Here is a 21,797-nt window from a genome sequence, read left to right as displayed (position 1 = left end):
CATTTTATACTAATAATGCCCAAAGCTGGCGTTTAAATATGTTGCAGATGTGCCTTTAGCTGTAAGAGATTATTTGATGTCCACAGGGTATATAGAAACCTTATATGCTGCAATACTATTTTGTATTTTTCCTACTGAGATTAAAGCAAATGTAGAATTTAACAGGAAGATCTTGTTAAAGGTTAATCATAGATCTAAATGAATACCTGTTCTCAAAAGGCATTTACTTTCCTGACAGAAAAAAGGTCCCTTAATTTAATGCCTCATTTAAACTTTTTTTTTTAAAAAATTGTGAAGCCTTGATTTTAAGACTTCACTTTAAAAAATAAAGGTAAAAAAATTTAAATTCAGAAAATTATTTCAGCATTTAAACTAAGTAATTTGACTTCTAAGGCTTACCTAGTATCCACATATTGGAAACATTGTCACAAGGCCCAATGGAACCAGCAAATGCACTACAAAGCTCACACATCTGTAAACCAGCTGAGGACTTGAAATACTCAGTTTTCCTCTTTGATATTTGAAAGTTCATTGTATTTTGGCATTGCACAGTTAGTTGTCCTCACACAGAAGATAAACAAGCCCAAGAGCTTGGCTCTTCCCCAGGGCACAGTCTAACACAATGTTAAATAATTATGTGTCTCAAACAAGTTATCTAGCAGCTTTGAGCAGAGTCAACAGTGTGCTTATTGCTATTTTCCTTGTTCTTACATTTTTTCACTAAAATGCAATATGAATAAAAATATATTTTAAATAAAGAATAAAGAAAATATTCAAATTTGTTTTCATTCAAAATATGAAAAAATATTTGATATCTAAATACAATTTACTTATTTTCCTCAGAATTACTTGGTTTAACCATTCAATAATGTGTAGCATCTACTGATACTGGACAGAAAGGGACTCAAAAATATAAATTCTTTATTATATTTTCTATTGTCTTAATCTTTCTTAAAAATAATTTAAACAACAATTTTGTATTATGGGAACTGGCTGTATGTACGCCTGTGCACCAGGTGTGCGCCTGGTGCCCTCAGAGGGCAGGAGGCCTCACATGTCCTGGGACTGGAGTCACAGATGGTTCTGAGCTGCAGTACAGGTCCTGGGACTGGAAGCCAGGTCCTCTGCAAGAACGGCCAGTGTTCTTAAGTGCTGAGCCATCTCTCTAGACCCCTTCTCAGTGTTTTGCTCTTTTTACTGGGGTAGGGAAGGTGCAAAGGATCAAATCCATATTTTGTTTTAAAACAAAATTTCCAAGAAGAATCAATTATATTTTAAAATTAACTGTAATTTAATATTAATAACAATTAAATCTCAACAATCAGTTCAGTCATATAGCTTCACAAAATTTGATGCCGAATTTTCTTCGTATTGCAAAGGAGAGCAAGTGCTTTAAACACTGTAGTGTTCTGGCTGAAAGAGTTCTACTGAGCATTGCCCTGAACACTTTGGGGGGTATGGACTCCAACATATTGGGAAGAAAAGAGGCAGAGCGTTTTATACCAACGACGCCCAACACAGAACATGAACACAGCTGTATTTGAGATCAAGAATAATACCATAGCATGTTAAGTACACAGTCAGTTTACCACGGAGCACAGCTATTCTAGACTATGCAAAACCTCAATCCCACGTGAGGGCTTGGCAGGTAGCAGGTATTCTGATTACTATGATTACATATTTTCTGATGCCAATAATCTGAAGATGTTAATTTGTCACAACTGCTGCTCAGAGATATAAAGTACACCCACATTAAAATGATATCTGTGGCATGGTGTTCATGATATACAACCAAACCACCTTAGACCCGATAAACAAGTCAACATTTTTACATAGATGAACCTGGGGAAAGAATCAGAGTGGAGTGACAGGAAAGAGATGTCACAAAAGGCCCCTAAGGATGTCAGAAGTGAGAGGGAACAACTGACATCACTAAGCAGCCAGTCCTAGACCCAGATGTCTGTGAACTAAGCCTAGGGTTGGCTTCCTTTGAGGAAGAGATGTAGGAGCAATGCATCAGCAATGTTCCCCGAGGCCTCTACACAGTACACTGCCCTTTACATAGACAGGACCAAGTCTTCAGGATGGTGCTGCTCTCATGCACAATGCAACATTCACACAGCTGGGCAACCATTCGTATGGGCTGCATTATGCATAGTAAAATAATCTGCACACAGTTATTAAGAGTTCTAATTAACGTTTTGTAAAAATCCATTTCTCAAAATTTCAACAAGGATTTTGAAAAACTGTAAACAGTTAAGTCAGAGAATGCAGTGATTTTTTTCTTTTTTGCTCTCTCTTTTTATAGATAAGATTTTGAGTTATGATTGGATCTTCTGAAACTATGAGAAAAGTTGTTGGCTCCTCTCTAGATTAAAAACAAGCTGAAATAAATTAGACTTTATGTTGAAAAAAGTAACCCAGCTCAACAACCTGTGTGCCAACTTTCTCTTGTATAATTTGAAACAGCCAAGCAATAAACTCTGAAAAAAGAATTTCGAATGGAAGCCTTGAAAACACTTGACTCCAGCTTTGCTACTGGGTGCCATAATAAATCCAGAAACTTAAAACCTCAGCTATACTGGAGAAAGAGAACTTTCAGTGGAGCCATGTAATGTATAGTCTAATACGAAGGCTTAAGAAGCAGAAATCACTGCTACAGTTGAAGTTTCATATATTGCACTCCCTAGACACTGGCCTCCCCCCCTTAGCTGCCAGTGTTGCATTCCTTGCTACAGCAAGGATTATGAGCAGTACATTACAGAGAATGGGGAGCGACTTCATCACACAGAAGCTGCGCCGTGAGGCTCTGGGAAGCAGTGAGGTCAGATGTTTAGGAGACAGAATGGAAAGGATGGCCGTGAGTAATAGTCTGAGGCTGACTGAGTCCATGGGATAAAGTTAAAGCAATCAGAGTTAAAAGCATTTTAATATTCTTTCCAAACAGCAGTAGGGACTTGATTCTCATATTGTTGAAAGAAATATGCGTCACCGATAACGGGGAAAACAAGATGAAACAAAACAATAACATGGATTTTTTTTTAGGTCTCTGTATTTTTCCCCTTTTTATTACTTTATAAATAATACCAATCAAAATTCCCACTCTCTCCCCTCCTCCCACTTCCCACCCCTCCACTCATCCTCCACCCTCCCCCTCCAGTCCTAAGAGAGGGCAGGGTACCCTGCCCTCCCCCCTCCATCCAGGCTTAGGAAGGTGTGCATCCAAATAGAATAGGATCCCCAAAAGCCTGTACATGCAGTAGAGACAAATCCCAGTGCCATTATCCTTGGCTTCTCAGTCTGCCCCAATTGTCAGCCACATTCAGAGGGTCCAGTTTGATTCCATGCTCATTCAGTCCCAGTCCAGCTGGAGTTGGTGAGCTCCCATTAGCTCAAGCACACTGTCTCGGTGGGTGGACCAACCCCTCGAGTCCTGACTTCCTAGCAGTGGATGTTTTAAAGCTTCTAATAAAGAGAGAAGTGACATTCCCTAAAATTGTCAGGAGTAGACATAAAGGATAATGGTTTTGTTTAAATCCACTACTTGTGATCCTAGGTACAGATGACTCCCTGATTTAAGAATGCATAAAGGAATACAAGACTATGTAAGTTTAATCTGCTAATATAGAATAGTTAGTTCTCTTGGTGTTGGGACAAAGAACAAGTCACAACTCCAGCACTTTCTTACTGTCACCATCCAGAGGAATGGAGGGACAGATCTGACAGACTTCCCGCATGCATGTACTCTGATGTGAGAGAAAAGGTAGTCCTCAGAACTGGCTTGGGGCAAGAGTAACCTAAATCTTGGCTCACCTTCTAGAGATGGTCATGTTCAGGATCAAGTTTAATAGATTTCAATAGAAAGTTTATTGTAACAGTCATGGGAATCTGGGACTTTTTAGCCAGTATTTCAAAAAGCCCAGAGGAAAATGTACTTTTACCGGGTATTAACCTTGCAAACGAGAACTGAAGATTTTGTATTTTTTAAATTCAGTTTTATAGAGTACTCCAATCCAGTGCAAAAACAGGTTAACTCACAATTATCAGAAAGAATGAATGGAATGATAGAGGTTTTGATGACAATAAAATGAAAAAATTGAAAAGTTAGGAAGAGTGTTGGGTAGGCAAATCTTCCAGCTATTTGGGAATAAATGATTTCTTTACAGAGTAGGGAGCCACTTACCCATTTCTTTATTCATTTATTAGAAAAATGAGGCATTTGGACAAAGTACTTAAGAGATGGAGTCAACACTCAACTCTAGTTTTAAGAGCTAAGTTTTTCTCATTCTTTCAAGTGACCTTCTCCTTTTAAGAGCCCTTCCCAAGTCCTTCCCCCCTGCACTGTCGTGAGTATTTCCACAAGCACTGGAAGAATGTGTTAAGTTGTTATCCAGGAAAATCTTAGACAGTACTAATAATATAAAACACAGGGAGAAAGTAATACTGTCTGGGGGTATAATCTTTGTCACTGGACACATTCTAAGTTATGCGAATCAATAGGGGAACCTGAAGGTATTTTAAAAATGGCAGATCGTCTCCCCGCATAATAATGTTTGCATGGATATCCCAGGCCCCCATCATCCTTCCATCAGAGAACCAGATGTGCCCTCTAAATTAGGGGACTGGGCAATCAGGCAAATCCAAATTGAGGGGTATTCTGCAAACAGCTGTCACTGAACTGGAAAAGAGCAGGCACAACTCTAGAGTAAGAACACTTAAAAGACATGGCAATGAACACACCATCTTTGGCTGCATCCTAGATGAAAAAAAAAAGCCAAAATAAAATGTACTACTTTAAAAAAAAAGCTATAAAAGGATATTAGAGCAATCAGGAAAAAAATGGATATGGATTTGGATTCAGTATTGAATGATGCTACTGTGTTATTCATTAAAGGTTCTGAATAACTGTTATATAGGAGGATGTTCCAATGCTTTCAAGTCTCCTAAGTATACAGTAGGTGAAGTAACAAAAGCAACTCACAAATGCGAAAGGGAGGAACTGAGGGAAGGGAGGAGAGGAAAATAGGAGAGGAGGAGGGGATGAAAGGAGGGGTCAGAGGGTGGTAAAGAAGAAAACGAAAATTGGGGACAAAGGAGAGGGAAGGGAGAGAGAGAGAAGAGAGAAAGAAGAGGGGACGGCCTGAGAAGGGTTTAAGTAGTAGCAAGCTGCAGAGCAGGCTCTGGCACCGTACTCAGATAAGTTAAAGGCAGAAGGCAGGCAGTGCTCACCGACTGCTCTGCCGCTCGGGAGGTCACTGTTTTAGCAAGTAAATGCCGGGAGAGAATTTAGAGCGCTAGAAAGTTCCTGTTCCTGCAGAAGGGAAGAGAAAGCCCAAGGCCAAGCTGTTTCTTATAATGCACGGCTGCAAAGAACCTCAGTTTAGAATTTGACAGTCTGCCGTCTGCCAAAGGGAACACGGCAAGCCAGAGAGTCTGAAACATATATAGGTCACATTTCCTCCCTTGGGACATAATGGCACTTACATGATTTTTAATTAAGAAAATAAATAGTGCCCTAATATTCATCTTTAAAGAAAGTACAAACTAGTTACACATTTGCTAAGGGTATAACTATTTTTGGAGTTGAAAAAGTAAATAAAAGGTGAAACTGTTCTGATTTTAGTGCTCACATACATGTGCCCACTGGTTACTGCTTTGCATTTAGTTTAAGACAGCCTTTTTAATAAGCAGAAAATGTGCAGTTTTATATTGTTTAAATTTTAATATGGATTTTTGTTCAGAACAACAGACATTCAGGCTACTTGTAAATGATACAAGATTTTTTTGCTAATGAGGCATTATGTAGAACATATGCAAAAATCACAACTCAGTCTTCCAAAATAGACCACAACAACAGGAAAAAACATGACTTTAATAAAAAAGAGCAGCACTGGGATTTTACTTCAAAGCAATTAAGGGCTTTGGATAACCAAAAGTTTATGTCAAGCTGATGCCAAACCAAACTGGTCTATTAACCACATACTACGGAGAGTTTCTGTGCTGCTCCATGAAAGGCTCCTTGCTGCCACTCTGCAGATTACAGCTACGCTAGGTTCATGCCTGAGAACAAGGGGTCCAACATCCAGATCAGACTTCTAGGATTTCAGTCTGAAATAACGTACCAGTGGAAGAGGAGTTCAAATATGTTTTCCATTTTGTTATTTCTCTCTACAGTAAATTACACCAAGTTTTATATTTTCCCCTAAGTTTTTCAATAATTTTCCGTTAGCCTCAAAACATTGCTGTTACACATAAAATTTTGAGCTACAAGTAAAGGTAATTGCTAAAATGTCTTGAAGATCTTTATTTCTTTAGTTTCAAAAACTGTATTCAAGAAACAACGTGCTATTCAACAGAGGTATCTTTCCTTCTAAGCAGATAATGTGTGGATTTTAGTTTGATAAAATCATTGGGGTAAAGTACTAACTAGCTTATTTCTTTGGCTTCTGTCACAATTTTCCTTTGCTCATCATACAATTTCGTTTCTACTTCTAATAGCTGATGTGGTAAAAAGAGACTGCTTCTTCTTATGTGGGTCATCTGGCCCCCGTGGAAGGCCCCATGGTTTAGACTTCAAGGTAAACACTGTCTTTTCTTGGTAACACTTAGAGTAAGAAAGCACGTGGTCCTGCCTGCACCCTCCTCTGCTCTGCTGTGTCCTAGGGTTGGGTGACCGGTGGCGCCCCTCTTCAGTCACCGAAAGTCTAGCTCTAAGATGACCACACCCCTCTGGAATAGGAGCAGTTAACACAGTCCGTCTTATGTCCGGCACCTTGAAGAACGTAATAGGAGAAGTAGCCCCTGATAACCTTTGCCTAATGGCCGAGCAAAACTGACACTGCCATGTCCCCAGCCTGAACCCGCCCCGAGTAAAAGTGTATGTGTGTGTGTGTGTGTGTGTGTGTGTGTGTGTTGGGGTTGGTGTGTGTGTGAATGTGTAGGACAGAGAGGCCCATTTTTGGCATCTTACTCAACTGCATTCTACCTTAATTTTTGAGACACGGTTTCTCACTGAACCTGGGCTTGGTGACTAGCTGCTAAGTCCCAGGGATTCTCTGTGTCTGCCTTCTCAGTTCCAGGATCAAAGGCTGCCATGTCTGGCTTTTACGTGGGCACTTGGGATCTAGCCACTGATCTTCAAGCTTGCATGGTGCTCACTGTTACTGACTGAGTCATGTTTCTAGTCCCACAGTGCATTTTCTAGTCAGGTAATATCAAGTATAGATGCTGGTAATAATTCTAAGAAAGCACACTCAGATATGAGGTCCAAGACTTTGGCCCTGTCTTTCACTAGGAGCCAGCCCTGTTTCCTAAGGAGGCCGAGTCTAAAGTAGTTCTTTCTGGGGAACATGGTTAATGCCTTGTTACTAAAGATGATGTAAAGCCAGGATTTTAATTATGCCCCTAGCTTACATATAATTCTCAGAAATATTCATCTTTCTTAAGCCATGTTAAAAGAATACTATATAATTTTACTTGACATTAGGGTCCTCTTATATAATATAGTTTTACATATTACAGTTTTAATATAATTATAAATTATACTAATCTTTTAAATCTAAGACTTTTCATATATTTTTTTAGTATGTTTAAACAAACAAACAAGGAACAAAAACCAAGTTGGGGCTGGAGAAATGGACCAGTGATGAACAGCATCGGCTGCTCCTCCAGAGGACTTAGGTTTGATTCACAGCACTGTTAAAGCAGCTGTCAACCACCTGTGGCTCCAGTTCCTGGGGAGCCATCACCTTCTTCTGGCCTCTGTGGACACCAGGCACACATATGATGTACAGATATATATTCAGGCAAAAATCCATACATATAAATTAAAATTAAAATCTTCCTTTAAAACCATAACCTAAGTCTACTGTTCCATGTATTTCCTTAGATCCTTCATCATGCAGGGCTAGCTTGTGAAGACAGGATTAGAGCTGGTGAAAGGGCTCAGTGGGGAAGGCATGTGCTGCCCTGCTGCCTGGGGACCTGAGCTCAATTCCTAGGGACTCTTGTAAGTTGTTCTTGGATTTCCACATGGATGCCTGTACACATACATGAGTGTGCACACACAAAATAAATAAATGTAATAAAAACCCTATTTTTTCTATTTCTTATTTTTTAAAAAGCGATACTTAACACTCGATCTGAAATTAAAGTTAGAAAATCTTACTGGGTTTTTATACACTTTGTTACCCCATGTCTTTTCATATGTGAGTTGAGTCCATTTATATAAAGGGATATTAATAACCAGTGATTGCTAGTTCTTGTTATTTTAGTTTTCATGGTTGGTGATGTTATTGTGTGTATTTTCCCCTTCTTTGGGATTTGCTGCTGTGAGATCATCTATTGTCGGTGTTTTTGTAGATGTAGCTAACTTCCTTGGGTTAGAGTTTTCTTTCTAGTACTTTGTTTTGGGCTGGATTTGTGGCTAGGTATTGGTTAAATCTGGTTCTGACGTGGAATATCTTGTTTTGTTTGTCTATGGAGATTGAAGGTTTTGCTGGGTATAATAGTCTGGGCTGGCATCTGCGGTCTCTGAGTGTCTGCATAACTGTTTCCAGTGAGAAGTCAGGTGTGATTCCCATAGGTCAGCCTTTATATGTTAATTAACCTTTTTCCTTTGCAGCTCTTAATATTCTTTCTTTATTCTGAATGTTTAGTGTTTTGATTATTATGTGGCAAGGGGACTTTTTTTGGGTTCAGTCTATTTGATGTTCCGTAAGCTTCTTCTATCTTCATCTTCATAACTTTCTTTAGGTTAGGAAAGTTTTCTTCTGTGATTTTGAATATATTTTCTGTGCTTTGAGTTGGACTTCTCCTTCTTCTATCCCTATTATTCTTAGGTTTGATTTTTTCATGGTATCCCATATTTCCTGGATATTTTGTGTTAAGCTTCTGTTAGATTTAATGTTTTCTTTGACAGATGAGTCTACTTCCTCTATTGTATCTTCAATGCTCGAGATTCTCTCTTTCATCTCTAGTATTCTGCTGTTTATGCTTGCACTTGTGGTTCCTGATTGTTTTTCCATATTTTCCATTTCCAGAATTCCTTCAATTTGTGTTTTCTTTATATTGGGTTTTTTAAAAAGAGTAACTTGCCCAGTATGTCATATAGTTCACAAAGGGGAAATAGAAGTCAAGTCACTAAGTCTGATTTTAACAAATTATGAGATATGTGGAAAGAGCAAAAGCGATACCTTTACCACATGCAATTTTACTTGGGGCCCACTAAAATGAACAGTAGAAAGGTATCTTTAGACAGGTCTGAATATAAACTGGCTGTCAGATGCTATCAATAAATGACTTGATTTTGTTGGGCATAGAGATACATTCTCAACTGTTTATGAGTGACAGTGTGGATAGGACTAGCTAACTGAAGTAAATGGAAGAGTAAGTTTAAATGAAGTAAGATTGATAAGATATTAATAGCTGTTGAAGTGGAGTTTTATATACATGAGGGTCCCATAAGCTACTATCTGTAGTTTCGTCAAAAGAAGAGAAAAGGTTGTAAAAATAAGGTAACTGAAGAGATTCTGTGGAGAAAAGAAGTCATGTTCAAAACACACAAATGAACAAATATGACCAGAACCAAACACTGAGAGAAAACAAACATATCACTTTATAAAACACCAAAATACAGTGGTCGCAAGGAAACTATTGCCAAGATGGACCATAACCCACAACAATCATAAGATTTTCTTATAAACTGAGTACAAGGAGACATGATATCTTTTTTGTGGTCATATGCTGCTAAGCATTGTGGAACTACAGGCTGAGCAAACCCTTAAGACTTGACTTAAACACACGGTATGAGAGTGCAGCTTGTTACCCATGCTCCTCTGAGCAGCTGTGATCAAATGATGTAAACTTCTGAGGTCTTGACAAGTGGGGTAAATAGAGACAGATGAGAGTGGCAGCCAGCCATAGGATGGTTGGGGAAAACTGCCCCTTCTTCACAGGAGTACTTGACACAGTTAGTAGGTCCACAGCATTTCTACCCAAAGAATATTAAGTAGAAATAGGGTTTACAGAAATAGCTTACATGGATTTATCATCTTATGGTTCATGCTAAATTATTTAAAATTAATTTGGAGCATATCAAAGTGATATTTCAGTCTTAACATACCTTTGATCTGTAGCTTGCTGTTCTCGAAGCTGAAGAAGAGACAACTCAATTTCATTTTCCTTTCTCCTCAACTGAGTTTTCAGAATCTCTGCTAAGTGCTCTAATTCTTCTATCTGGCCTCTTTGTGACTGAATAACATTTTCTCTGCAATAAAGAATCTTGATAAGAATTTGCAGTGTGAGGAGAAATTTGTAATATTTAAAGTCAGGGCAAAGATAGCTCTTTATTATAATATAGGGCAAGCAAAAGTTAATAAGTGGCTTCTGCATATACTGAAATAACAGCAGGTTCAATGTGATGACTTGGACTTGTATCTGGGACAATGTAAGAGATGGCCTTTTAGAAGATACTGTTCTAGGCAACAGACTGGACTGTGGTTGAATTCAGTTCAGGATGTACTGATCACCTGCTGGATACTCTACAACATAATTTATATGTACTGCTCTTTAATACATGCACAGCTGTCATATCACCCAGTTAACACTTCAGAGAGTAAGAATGACATGTGCCCGACCTAACTATGGTCTCCAGCATGCATTTGTTTCTTCCTTGTCTGACAGCGTCCCAGTGCAGTGACTCCTGGGAAACTGCCACAAACCCTGGCTTTTCACTTGATTATCTAAGAATGAGAAAATATTTAGCCTTTTATTTCCTCACAAGTTGATAACTAGTGTGACTGGTATTTAAAACATTCAAAAGAAAACATTTCAAATCTGTATCATTTTATTCTTTAGCAATGTTCTAAGGTTGATACTCTCAGTGTAACGCTTTCTTTCCTTAGTCAATGTTCTGATGATCCAGGTAAGGGCCTAACGTCATTTGCACAGCTCAGACACTGACAGCACCAGATGAACAGAAAAAATATGAATGAGGGAGAAGCAACTCTTTTGAAACCATGACACGATGAGGAATGCACGTCTCACGGAACCACAGGAAAGCAAGAGCTGACATCCACGTGTGTCACACACTTCCAGACTTTCAAGCAGTTCTTCCTTCCTCTCCATGTCTCCCTTCCCCCAAAAAGGGTTGAGTCAGGATCTAAAAAAAGGCCTGTAAGTTTATGGGAACGAAAATGTGTCTAAAACAGAGACTATTCGAAGTGACTGGACTTTCAGGCCATTCCTTTGGTAGTAAATTGAACATACACCCTGCCATCAGTACAGCTAGATAAACTATCCATTGAGAACATGTTATATAATACCTGTTACTACTCCACAGAACTAGCTGTATTTTGTAAAGCAAATTATTTATATATACTCCACTTTTGTTTACAATAAAGGAAAAAGAGGGATCAAAATAAGACATAATCAATATACAAAGTTCTAAAATGACCACGAAAAAGAATACATACAAATTTCTTATTTCTCCTCTGGCTTCTTCAAGTAAACTATTGCCATATTTTGTGAGCGTAGGTTGTGCAGTTTCTGCTTCATCTATATTTTGGAATCTTACACCTAAAAATAAAGTAGTAAACTATTATGGAAAGAAATATAAGACAGATCATTGATTTGCTAACAGTATAACAGTAATAAACACTAGGCTACATATATTCTTAGAACGGAGCAACATAAGTGCAAGCTAAGGGGGGCATTAGCCCTCAGCCACCAGCAGGTAGTATGCGAAACAGAAAATGTATTGCCCGCTGAACACTCCTGCTAAAGAAACCATCTAAAAATAAGTCTATACATTTTGGGATTTAAAACTCTTATTCTAATTTCTGAAAGAACTACCATTTTTAATTCAGAGATTTATAATAAAAACTGAAGTATGAAGGGAAAAATCTGACCTATAGTAAAGGCAAATATTACTGTTGTACTAAAAGAACGTAGCAATAAAGTGATTCCTATTGACATTCTGTGACACTTATAGATCAGCACCTTGCTCAGTCACCATCAGAGAAGCTTCTTCCCGCGACAGAAGGGAACAGATGCAGAGAGCCACAGTCAGAGAGCGAGAGACCTTGGGACACTCAATGCATGTAACATAGCACATGTTTGGAGGCCGGAGGACAACTAACATGGCAGTTATCTCTTCCACTGTATGTGTCCTGGTGACTGATCTCAGGTCTCCAGCTTGGGGCAAGCACCATATCATTAGTCCCCTTTTAGTGGTTTTGATAATGATCTTTTATATTTAATCATAAACATCCTTTGATCTTGTATCCTTAATTTATGTCATCTTTTTTCAATCTCAATAATTCATATTTAAAAAAGGTTCTTTGAGAATGAATCACCAACAAGAGCTCTTAAAGCAGTATCCTACAGTATTTTTCTATTAGAAAGCTGCATGTGCTATGTATGGTGGCACACACGTACAGTTGGGAGTTTGAGGCAGGCTGACTGTTTGAGCTAGCCTAGGCAATAGAAGGAAACATTCATCTTTTTTTTTAAAAAAAAATTATTTATTATGTATACAACATTCTGCATACATATATGCCCGCACGCCAGAAGAGGGCGCCAGACCTCATTACAGATGGTTGAGAGCCACCATGTGGTTGCTGGGAATTGAACTCAGGACCTTTGGAAGAGCAGCCAGTGCTCTTAACCACTGAGCCATCTCTCCAGCCCCCCGGAAACATTCATCTTAAAGGGAAAAAAGTATATGAAGTTTGGCGTGGACAGTCCATTTGTTAAAAGTCAGACATACTTTTAATTATATGTGTCACCTTCTATTTCCAGAAGCATCAGAGTGAAGTGCAGACTTTAAACAGAGACTAGTCTAAGATCTAAAGACATAGAAAAAATTCTCTTTAGAGAAGTTTTAACCTTTTCAAAATGAGAAATTCCATTACTTTTCAGTTGACAGACGGAGATGGACTTCACTCACTTTTTCTGATGTGCTGCCATAGCCTGCTCTGCAGCACAGGAAAAGATCTGCCTGAAACATCCGGACTTCACTGTGCTACAACTGGCCAGTTAGACACGTGGGCTACAATACTAAATCTTAAGCTTTCCATACGCAATCATGGGGAAATTCAAGATTAGCAGAGAGGATAAAAGACTAAATTTAAAATATCCTGATTTGGTCACATGATGATTTGGTTATTAATCAGTAACTTTGGTCATCATTTCTAACTAATGGTTATTACATACATACTCTTTTCAGTTTTGATTGTCGGATATAGACCAGGATGGCTTCAAATTCCACATCTTCTTGTTTTATGTCTTTTTTTCCCCTTTTCTTTATTTGGTTTTGGTTTTTCAAGACTAAGTTTCCCTGTGTAACAGCTGTCTTGTCTTGGAATAGGTCTGCCAGCCTCAAGCTCACAGAGATCCACGTGCCTCTGCCTCCGAGCACTGTGGTTAAAGCTGTGGGCCACACTATCTGGCTTGTCTTAGTGTTTTAAAGAATAATTTATCATCACTATCCTCGTCTTCATCATCATTTGTATGTGAAATGCCAGTTTTTGCCTGTGTACCACGTGCATCGTGGTGCCCTCATAGACCGGAGTATAGAACCAGATGTCCTGAAACAAGAGCTATAGACAGTTGTGAGCTGTTATATGGGTGTTGGGAATTGAACCTGGGTCCTCTAGAAGATCAGTAAGTGCTCTTAGCTACTAAGCCATCTCTCCAGCTACTTGTTGCAGTCTTCTGAGTACTAGGTGTTGGATCACAAGCTGATACCATGCTTGGGAACTAATTACTGTATTTTACAAACATACACACTTTACAAAAGTTTTCTTTCGGTGGTTCTTCACAGTAAGAACTGTGTCTACATAATGCCAATCACACTTGAGTTAGTGCTCACCACTATTTATTCCAAGGTGTAAACAGAGAATGAAGCCCTCCCCACAGCAGTTTCAGGGTAGATGCCTCCTAGGGCCAGAGGAGTCTGGGCTTCTCACTTAGCCCTCTCTCAAGCCAAGACAGTCCTAAAACTTGGGCCCACGTCCCAGTGTTCAAGGCAGCCTTGAAGGGTGTATCGCACATTGAAGATTAACTTTGTAAACGACACCTCAGGTTTACTAACACACCATGATTAAGTATTCATCAACATTGACCACAGTGTGATTTCTGTGTCCCAGACTCTACAAATGCAGAAGCAGTTCTAAATCACAAAGAGAATATAGATATAAGGAGATATTTAAGTTTATAAGTTATGTTTTTAAAAACTGATGTTCCATGGATCAGTTTTAAAACAAATATTTTTAATAGAGGAGGGTAAGCTGATACCTTTGATTTGAACAGTAATTTAACACAAGTGGCTTGCTATATCAATGTAAAGTTTGGGCATTACTTTTATGTAGCATGAAAGACCTGGCAGTCCTTCCAGATCATCTCATGCACTTGCATTTCTAGATAACAACGCTAAGGTTCAGAGAGGACACGACACTTTAAGAGGATGTCCCTCAGCGAGGAGCTCCACTTTCCTTCCTCCTACCTAATCTGGCATTATTATCACTCCATTTTATAGATGAAGAAAACGAGGCTGAGAGGTCAAGGGCTAACTTCCATATACAATAACAATTCACGGCAGAGTGTGTTTGCTGATTTATACTTCGCTGTGCTCACTTTGATTATACCCAAAGGCTACCGCAATCTCACATAGCTGGCAACAGCTGAGCCCTTTCATCCTGCAGCTGCCTCCTGTCCGTGAGGAGGCCGTCCTGACTTCAAAGGTTCACTATCTAGGGAAGAGACAGTGCTAACATTTTGCTTTGGAAAAGAAAACTACAACAATTTTTTCTCCTCTCCTTCTGTTCATATGGTGTTTCCCTTTCCTCAATGAATTATAACTAAAGGCTTACATCATTTTTTAATATCACAAAAGATGTTGGATATTTCTGTGAAACATATTCCTAATAAAAATCGATTAGAGGGAGAATTTTATTTCCTTCTCTAGAAGCATCGTTTCAAAAAAGCGACTTAAGATATTTATGCACTTTTAGTTTCATTTTAATAAGTTCATTTGGGAGTGGAAAGAATTTGGCCTTGATGCCTGAATTAGCTTGGTCTACACAATTGCTTTGTAATATAGAAAGGCTTTACACCAATTTTTTCGGTGTGAAGAAGCTGATGGCATACTTATTTTAGAGATGACGAGACTTTTACAACCACCAGCTCTAGGACTTTTTACACGTAAAGAAAACAGCAAATCAACAGGGACGCTCTGCCCTCGTTCACCAGCATGCGGGTCCAAGAACTCACATTCAAGCCGGCCTCGCCTGCTCTTAGTTTCACACATGCCTACTTTAATAGTTTCGCTATCATTTAACTAAATAAATTAGAGTGACCTAGGGATTCCTGAACAAAACCGACTTTGTTACAGGATTATGATCTTGCGAAAAGCAAGCCTCAAACTGTTTCTAGCGCCCTTTGAAGACATGTGAGGACATGACTAAGAAACGAAGCTGGAAACAGGCTTGGACTTAAGCGCAGTGTTTGGTGACTGTTTTACCTTTCCTGGGACACTCCTGTAAGCTTGTGGTTGCGCTAGCTCTCCTGCGGCCAGTGTTAATTCGAGCCTGCACACGACCGTGCGGAGTTTGCCTGTGCCCCTGGCCCTGGAGCTGCTGTTTGGCCGATATTAGCCTGTTTTTGAGGACTTCGTTTTGTCTTTCAAGCTCATGGACTTTCTCTTGCAGCTGCTCAATCATTTCTTCCATTTCCACATCTCGTCCCAGCCGCTGGGGGCCGCCACCAACCCGCTCATATCTTTTCTTGTCATTAACTAGCCGTATTAACTTGGTGGCCATTCTAGGGAAATAATAAAAAGATGAAAAGGAATGTGAGAAGTCAGCATAAAATGCATTCTGTTGAAAGGAACATAATCACTGTGAAGACTCCAGTGCAGAACCTGAATAATAAATTTCAGGTTTTGATGTAACTATTACTGCCTGTGAAGAATCCTTTGATGCTAATTGAAACCACTGGGCAACAATCTGCTTTATAGCACTGACAAATAGCAGTTTCCTAAGGCTTATCATTTAAGGTTAGTAAAGAGAGGACACATATTTACCCCATATGTTCCAGAAACGCAATTTTTAACGCATGACCTTATATAGGAACACTGGATGCACTTAAATGTAGTCACAGAGTGTGGATGTGGTGGGCCATGCCTACAACCCACAATGAGTTAGAACTTTTGAAAAGTGAGCTAAGATTATGCAGATTTAGGTAGGATAGTATCTTATATTTCTATAGGATTAAGACAAGGAAAAATCATAAAAGTGATAGAATTCACAGATGTACACAGATAAAATCCAGCGGAAATTTCAAAATAAACCAAAATGTGACATTAAATGTCGGTTAGTGCTCAACAAATGTTTGTGTTTAATTTCAGAAAATAATTACATGCAAGAAATATCATTTTAATGATACTTAAAATTTTTTGACATAAATTGTTCTACTGACATTCCAGGAACTTATACCTTTGACTCTTTCAAGTTTTGATAAAAACTGGTCAGACAGAACAAAAGACAGAATGGACACATGGGGGTGATGTAATATACACGCATGGAAAACATGCCTGACAGGGAATGGAAAAATCTTGGCAGGACAAGAAAGAAAAGGTGGCTTTGATGAGAGACACAAGTTCAAGACTTTACAAAATTGGTCGCACATCTTCAATAGCTGATTCTAGTTTATAGTGAATCTATTTTTATAAAGACCCAGACAGGAGATTGGAAATAAAAACACACTACATTTTTCTTTAAGTGGGGTTTGCTTTATTTTAGCATGGTTATGGACAGAAGCTTTTACTTAAGGGAACAAAAGTGAAATAAAAAAAAAAAACCTTAATAGCTTTGGGATGTCATAGAAAAACGTCTTTCCCCTAAGCACAGTCTTCTGTAAATGCGGTAGTAATACATGTCTATCTACACTTCTGGCTACTCGGTTACAGCATGCGGCATCAGGGAGAGCTATGCATAACATAATCAGTTAAGATTGTTTTCTCTTTCCCTTGAGGCACATACACTAAGCATGCTTTATAAGGAATACTTAATAATAAAAACCAAGATCCAAGAGTACCACAGACCTCCTGGTAAAGTAATTAGTGGATTACTTCCTTTTCCATCTAGTACTGTGGATGATCGATCACTGGGAAACCTGGCCAGTTATCATCACCCAGCAAAACCACATTCTGCCTTGTCCAGTAATGCGGTTAGAGTCCTGAGCCCTGCTCAACGTCCTGTACCCATCCACATGAGAAGTCACTTAAATATCTGAATGCTTATTACAGGAAGATTAGCACTTAGACGCATAGATTACAATAAAGAGGAAAGTAAAGATTTCATATAAAAATCAGTCATCAGAAGAATGATAAAGGATATAGAGAATGTCTTCAAATTCTTGACATGGTTTTCAAGTAAACATCAGGAAATGTAAGACTGGATGTGCTTGTTTAGTCACAGGAATGTTTTTAATATATTTAAGTTACTAATGAATTGTAAGTTATGTGGTAAGGTTTGAGTATTTACTTAAGAAGACAATTTGTAAAATCCATATTTACACAAGAGGTGACACCGGCTCTCACACCTTAAGGATAAATGTAAAGACCCTCTACCCATGGATCCAGGCCAACGTCAGTGAGGTAAGGATGAGAAGGTATTTACATCTATGGGCCTGTGTTCAGTAAGTAAGTACTCCACATTAGTAAAAAGTCTCAGGAGCATAAATGGCCTGAGCACAGGATACTGGAGAAAGATAATAGAATACATATATACAACTCGACTCCTAGCCCAGTTCCCGCCCCCAAATGAAACTAAGTGGCTCATTATTAATTAAGCTGGTTTTATTTTTTGGTTAGGACAAATTACTAATAAGGTCAGATTGTGAACTCAATTCTTCTACTGGCCAATTAGGTATATAAAAAAAAAAGAAGAAAAAACAAAACCAGTTGAGTGGTCACAGACTTCACATCTCACTCTGGCTGGAGGACCTGGGTGTGCTACTGGTCAGAAATGAACGAGGTACATCTTAAAAGTAGCCATTCCCATGTCTTGAAACCAACTCAAAGGAGAAGGCTGGTTGGTGGGTCTGAAACTAAGTCTACAGGGTAGAAAGTGAAATGGAATCACTTCTGTAGGATAAACTCTAAGCACAGAGTCATCTTCTTTCTTTAGAGTCCACTTTGAACCCAGAATGTGACTTTGAATACAGACTTCTACGTACTCTTTTGTTTCCAATGCCAGGCACTCAAACAGTGGCCACAGTATTTCTGAGTACAAAGGAACTGAAGAGAAATTACTCTGAAGGCATCATTCCTGCATGCAGTTTTTTACATGTCCATCAAAAGTGACAATGTGCTTTTTCAGAAATGGCAGAGACTGAAATAAATACAGAACCAAGACTAACCCAAGTGAAGTTAAACATGCCCCAGATATAAGTGATGTTTTCATTAGTAAATCCCAAATCATAAGGGAACACACATTCTAACAAGTCGGAATAGTTAATTATTTTTTAAGCTTTTATGACATTTAAAAAAACAGATGCTGGGCTATCTGCTTATTAAGTCATAAATATTAACCCCAAAGTTATTTATAGACCTAATACACTCATGGCACTCTCAGCTATTAGCTGTGTTCTTTCAAACAGCAACGTCAGACATAATAAACACAATCTTCTTGGTTTATTATTCTACTTTGTAAGATTTTCCATTTTTAAAATATTCTATTTATTTATAACCTGCCTGTTCCAGAAAAGATTGAAGGTGGGGCTTTTAATTAAGTTTATAAAAAAAAAACCTATATCCTTCAAACTTTACAGAGTTAAGAAAAAAAGCTAAAAGCTTTTTATCATAACCTTTTAATTTTATCCTCTTGCTTGCGGGCATGCTGTTTAAGTAAAATGTTCTCATCATGCAAACGCAAAAATCTGTCTTCCAGTTCCTCACGGCTGACACGTGACACTGCCTGGCGAGTCTTCATTGTTCGTGCAGTTGAAGTTTCTGAAAAGATGCCAAGGTCATTAATTGTAGCATCACTGAAAATAGTCTCTAAAAACTGATCACTGCTCATACTAAAAGAACCTCTGATGCATTCCTATTTTTCCTCCTGTTTACCTTTTCTACTTTTTTGTTTTATGAAACAGGGCTTCATGCAGCACAGGCTAGCCTCACGCTTGCTGTGTTCATGCAGCACAGGCTAGCCTCACCCTTGCTGTGTTCATGCAGCACAGGCTAGCCTCACCCTTGCTGTGTTCATGCAGCACAGGCTAGCCTCACCCTTGCTGTGTTCATGCAGCACAGGCTAGCCTCACCCTTGCGGTGTTCATGCAGCACAGGCTAGTCTCACACTAGCTGTGTGGCTGGGACCTTGAACTCCTCCTAATCCTTTGGCCTGGCCTCTACTTTCCAAGTGCTGGGATTACAGGCATGAAACATCACACTCCAACCCACCCCCACCCCAGCTGACCTACAAATTAAGTTGTTTTTCTCTAGAAAATGTTACAGCATTGTTCGTTCCAATGACCTGAGGTGAGATGAAGCATCTCTGGCATTAATACTTCATGTACAGTATTAGGGATCTGAGCAACAACTTTATTCACTAGCATGGACTTAATCACTGTTTCAGAATGTAGGAAGGACCTGATTCAAACGATTCCTAAATTACTATTCTGAGTGATGTAAAGCCTCTGAGCTGGGAAAGCCAGGCTGCCTGATCTGGGAACAGCTCTGTGGTAAAGCACGTGCCGAGCATGTGCAAGGTTTAGTCATGAACACAGCAGCAGGAAGAAGGGGGGGGGAGGGAGGGAGAGAAAGAAAGAGAGAGAGGAAAAAGCTGGAACAATTCAGTGAATATAATACAATTAGGACATTTTTCTCTAAATTAGGAGGCTAGGATATAGAAAAATAAACTATAAAACAAACACAAATCCTCCAAAATAAAAAAAACCCTGTCATCTGAAAGTTTAACAGAGCACTTTTCTACAAGATATTTAATGTATTGAAAATTAACTTTTAGATCTGACATAGTGGTATTTACTTTTAATCTCAGCACTCAGGAGGCAGAGGCTGGCAATTTCTGTGAGTTCAAGGCCAGCCTGATCTACATGGTGAGTTCCAGGACAGTCAAGGTTACATAGTAAGATACTATCTCAAATACAAAACAAAACACAACACAACAGACTTTTATAACTTTTAAACATATATACATAAACACACATATATATGCATATTGAATTTTCAATCAGATATTAAAGACTGAAGGTAGATACTGATGATAAGGATTGGACTTACACAGTACCAAAACCTAAAAATATTTACACAGTACCAAAACCCAATAGTCCTTACACAGTACCAAAACTCAATAGTACTTATATAGTACCAAAACCTAAAAATATTTACACAGTACCAAAACCCAATAGTCCTTACACAGTACCAAAACTCAATAGTACTTATATAGTACCAAAACCTAAAAATATTTACACAGTACCAAAACCCAATAGTCCTTACACAGTACCAAAACTCAATAGTACTTATATAGTACCAAAACCTAAAAATATTTACACAGTACCAAAACCCAATAGTCCTTACACAGTACCAGAACCCAATAATATTTACACAGTACCAAAACCCAATAGTCCTTACACAGTACCAAAACTCAATAGTACTTATATAGTACCAAAACCTAAAAATATTTACACAGTACCAAAACCCAATAGTCCTTACACAGTACCAGAACCCAATAGTTTTAAACACTTCAATTTTGTTTGTATGTGAATACCTGATACTATTTCAGTATCAGGTTTCTTTTTAATATTTGTGGTCAGTTCTCAGTGACCAATACACTGACTACCTTCCTATGGTAGCTGAACCTGGCCATTGGTACTGTTATGATTAAATGGTATATGGAAAGTCCTTAAGATACATTTTGAACCTCCAGCCTCCTACAAGCAAAGTTGGTGGCGTGAGGGTTTGCCTGGCATTGTCCACACACATAAACCTGGCTCTTCAGCCTACGCTGCTCTTTAAATCAGTGCTTTGCTTTCTCAGTTGAAAGTACTCTTCAACTCTACAGGAACAACTAAATGATAAAAGGATAAAGAAAGCCTTTAATGTATATTAATGTGATTGAAAACTCACTATCACTTGCATAAACAGGCCATTTTGAGATACTCTACTTGAAAGGCAAAAATTTTAAAATATGGCATTTCCTCTCGTATAAAATTTAAACATAAAGAAGTGTTTTAGTGGCGAATGTGATTTAAACCAGGCAATTCAGTTTGGAGGCCTGATACTCTATGCAGTTTCTACTCACGTGTGGAATTTTAAAAAGATGATTTATACCAACTCTTTATCAGGCAGAGGGGATCTTGCATTTGCTATGGGCTGTTGATAATTGACGCGCGCAATAAAATACCATATGTGTTTTAAACTCCTCGTCTTGTTTAGTCCAATCAAGAGCTATATAGTTACTTAAATGGCTGGGTTTGTATGACTATCAGAAATACTTTAAATTAAAAGTACAGAAATTACTGATCAAAGTTCATAACTGTAATAAATAACAGGTGGCTGTACCTTGTAACCCTCCAGCTCCAAAGAGGTTTAGACCTATATCTTTCACGGGCAGGTCTCCTGCCGTCTCATCGCTTGGACCAGACATGGCTTATCTGTGGAGAAAAGAAAATTCAAACAAACTCTTCTAAGTTATTGCATCAACTATGCGATGGAATGAGCCAAATAAAGAGACTAGGAAACTAGAACTTTAATGGACATGTTATTGCCCACA

General features: G+C 38.6%; 1 protein-coding gene across 2 annotated transcripts in view; it reads right to left on the bottom strand.

Moving 5' to 3' along the window:
• Rpgrip1l (RPGRIP1 like) overlaps positions 1–21,797 on the bottom strand; it is a 104,523-nt gene that overhangs the window by 80,098 nt on the left and 2,628 nt on the right. For both annotated transcript variants that reach the window (XM_038312635.1, XM_042054227.1), the window contains exons 2-6: positions 21,587–21,678; positions 18,871–19,015; positions 15,524–15,822; positions 11,475–11,577; positions 10,124–10,267 (exon numbers count right to left, since the gene is read on the bottom strand). In XM_038312635.1, coding sequence (XP_038168563.1) covers positions 10,124–10,267; positions 11,475–11,577; positions 15,524–15,822; positions 18,871–19,015; positions 21,587–21,671 — 776 coding nt within the window. In that variant the 5' untranslated portion in view covers positions 21,672–21,678. The remainder of the gene's footprint in view (positions 1–10,123; positions 10,268–11,474; positions 11,578–15,523; positions 15,823–18,870; positions 19,016–21,586; positions 21,679–21,797) is intronic.

This window comes from Arvicola amphibius, chromosome 15 (assembly GCF_903992535.2).
Source record: "Arvicola amphibius chromosome 15, mArvAmp1.2, whole genome shotgun sequence".
Classification (NCBI taxonomy): Eukaryota; Metazoa; Chordata; class Mammalia; order Rodentia; family Cricetidae; genus Arvicola; species Arvicola amphibius.
This window is presented reverse-complemented; position numbering and strand designations above follow the sequence as displayed.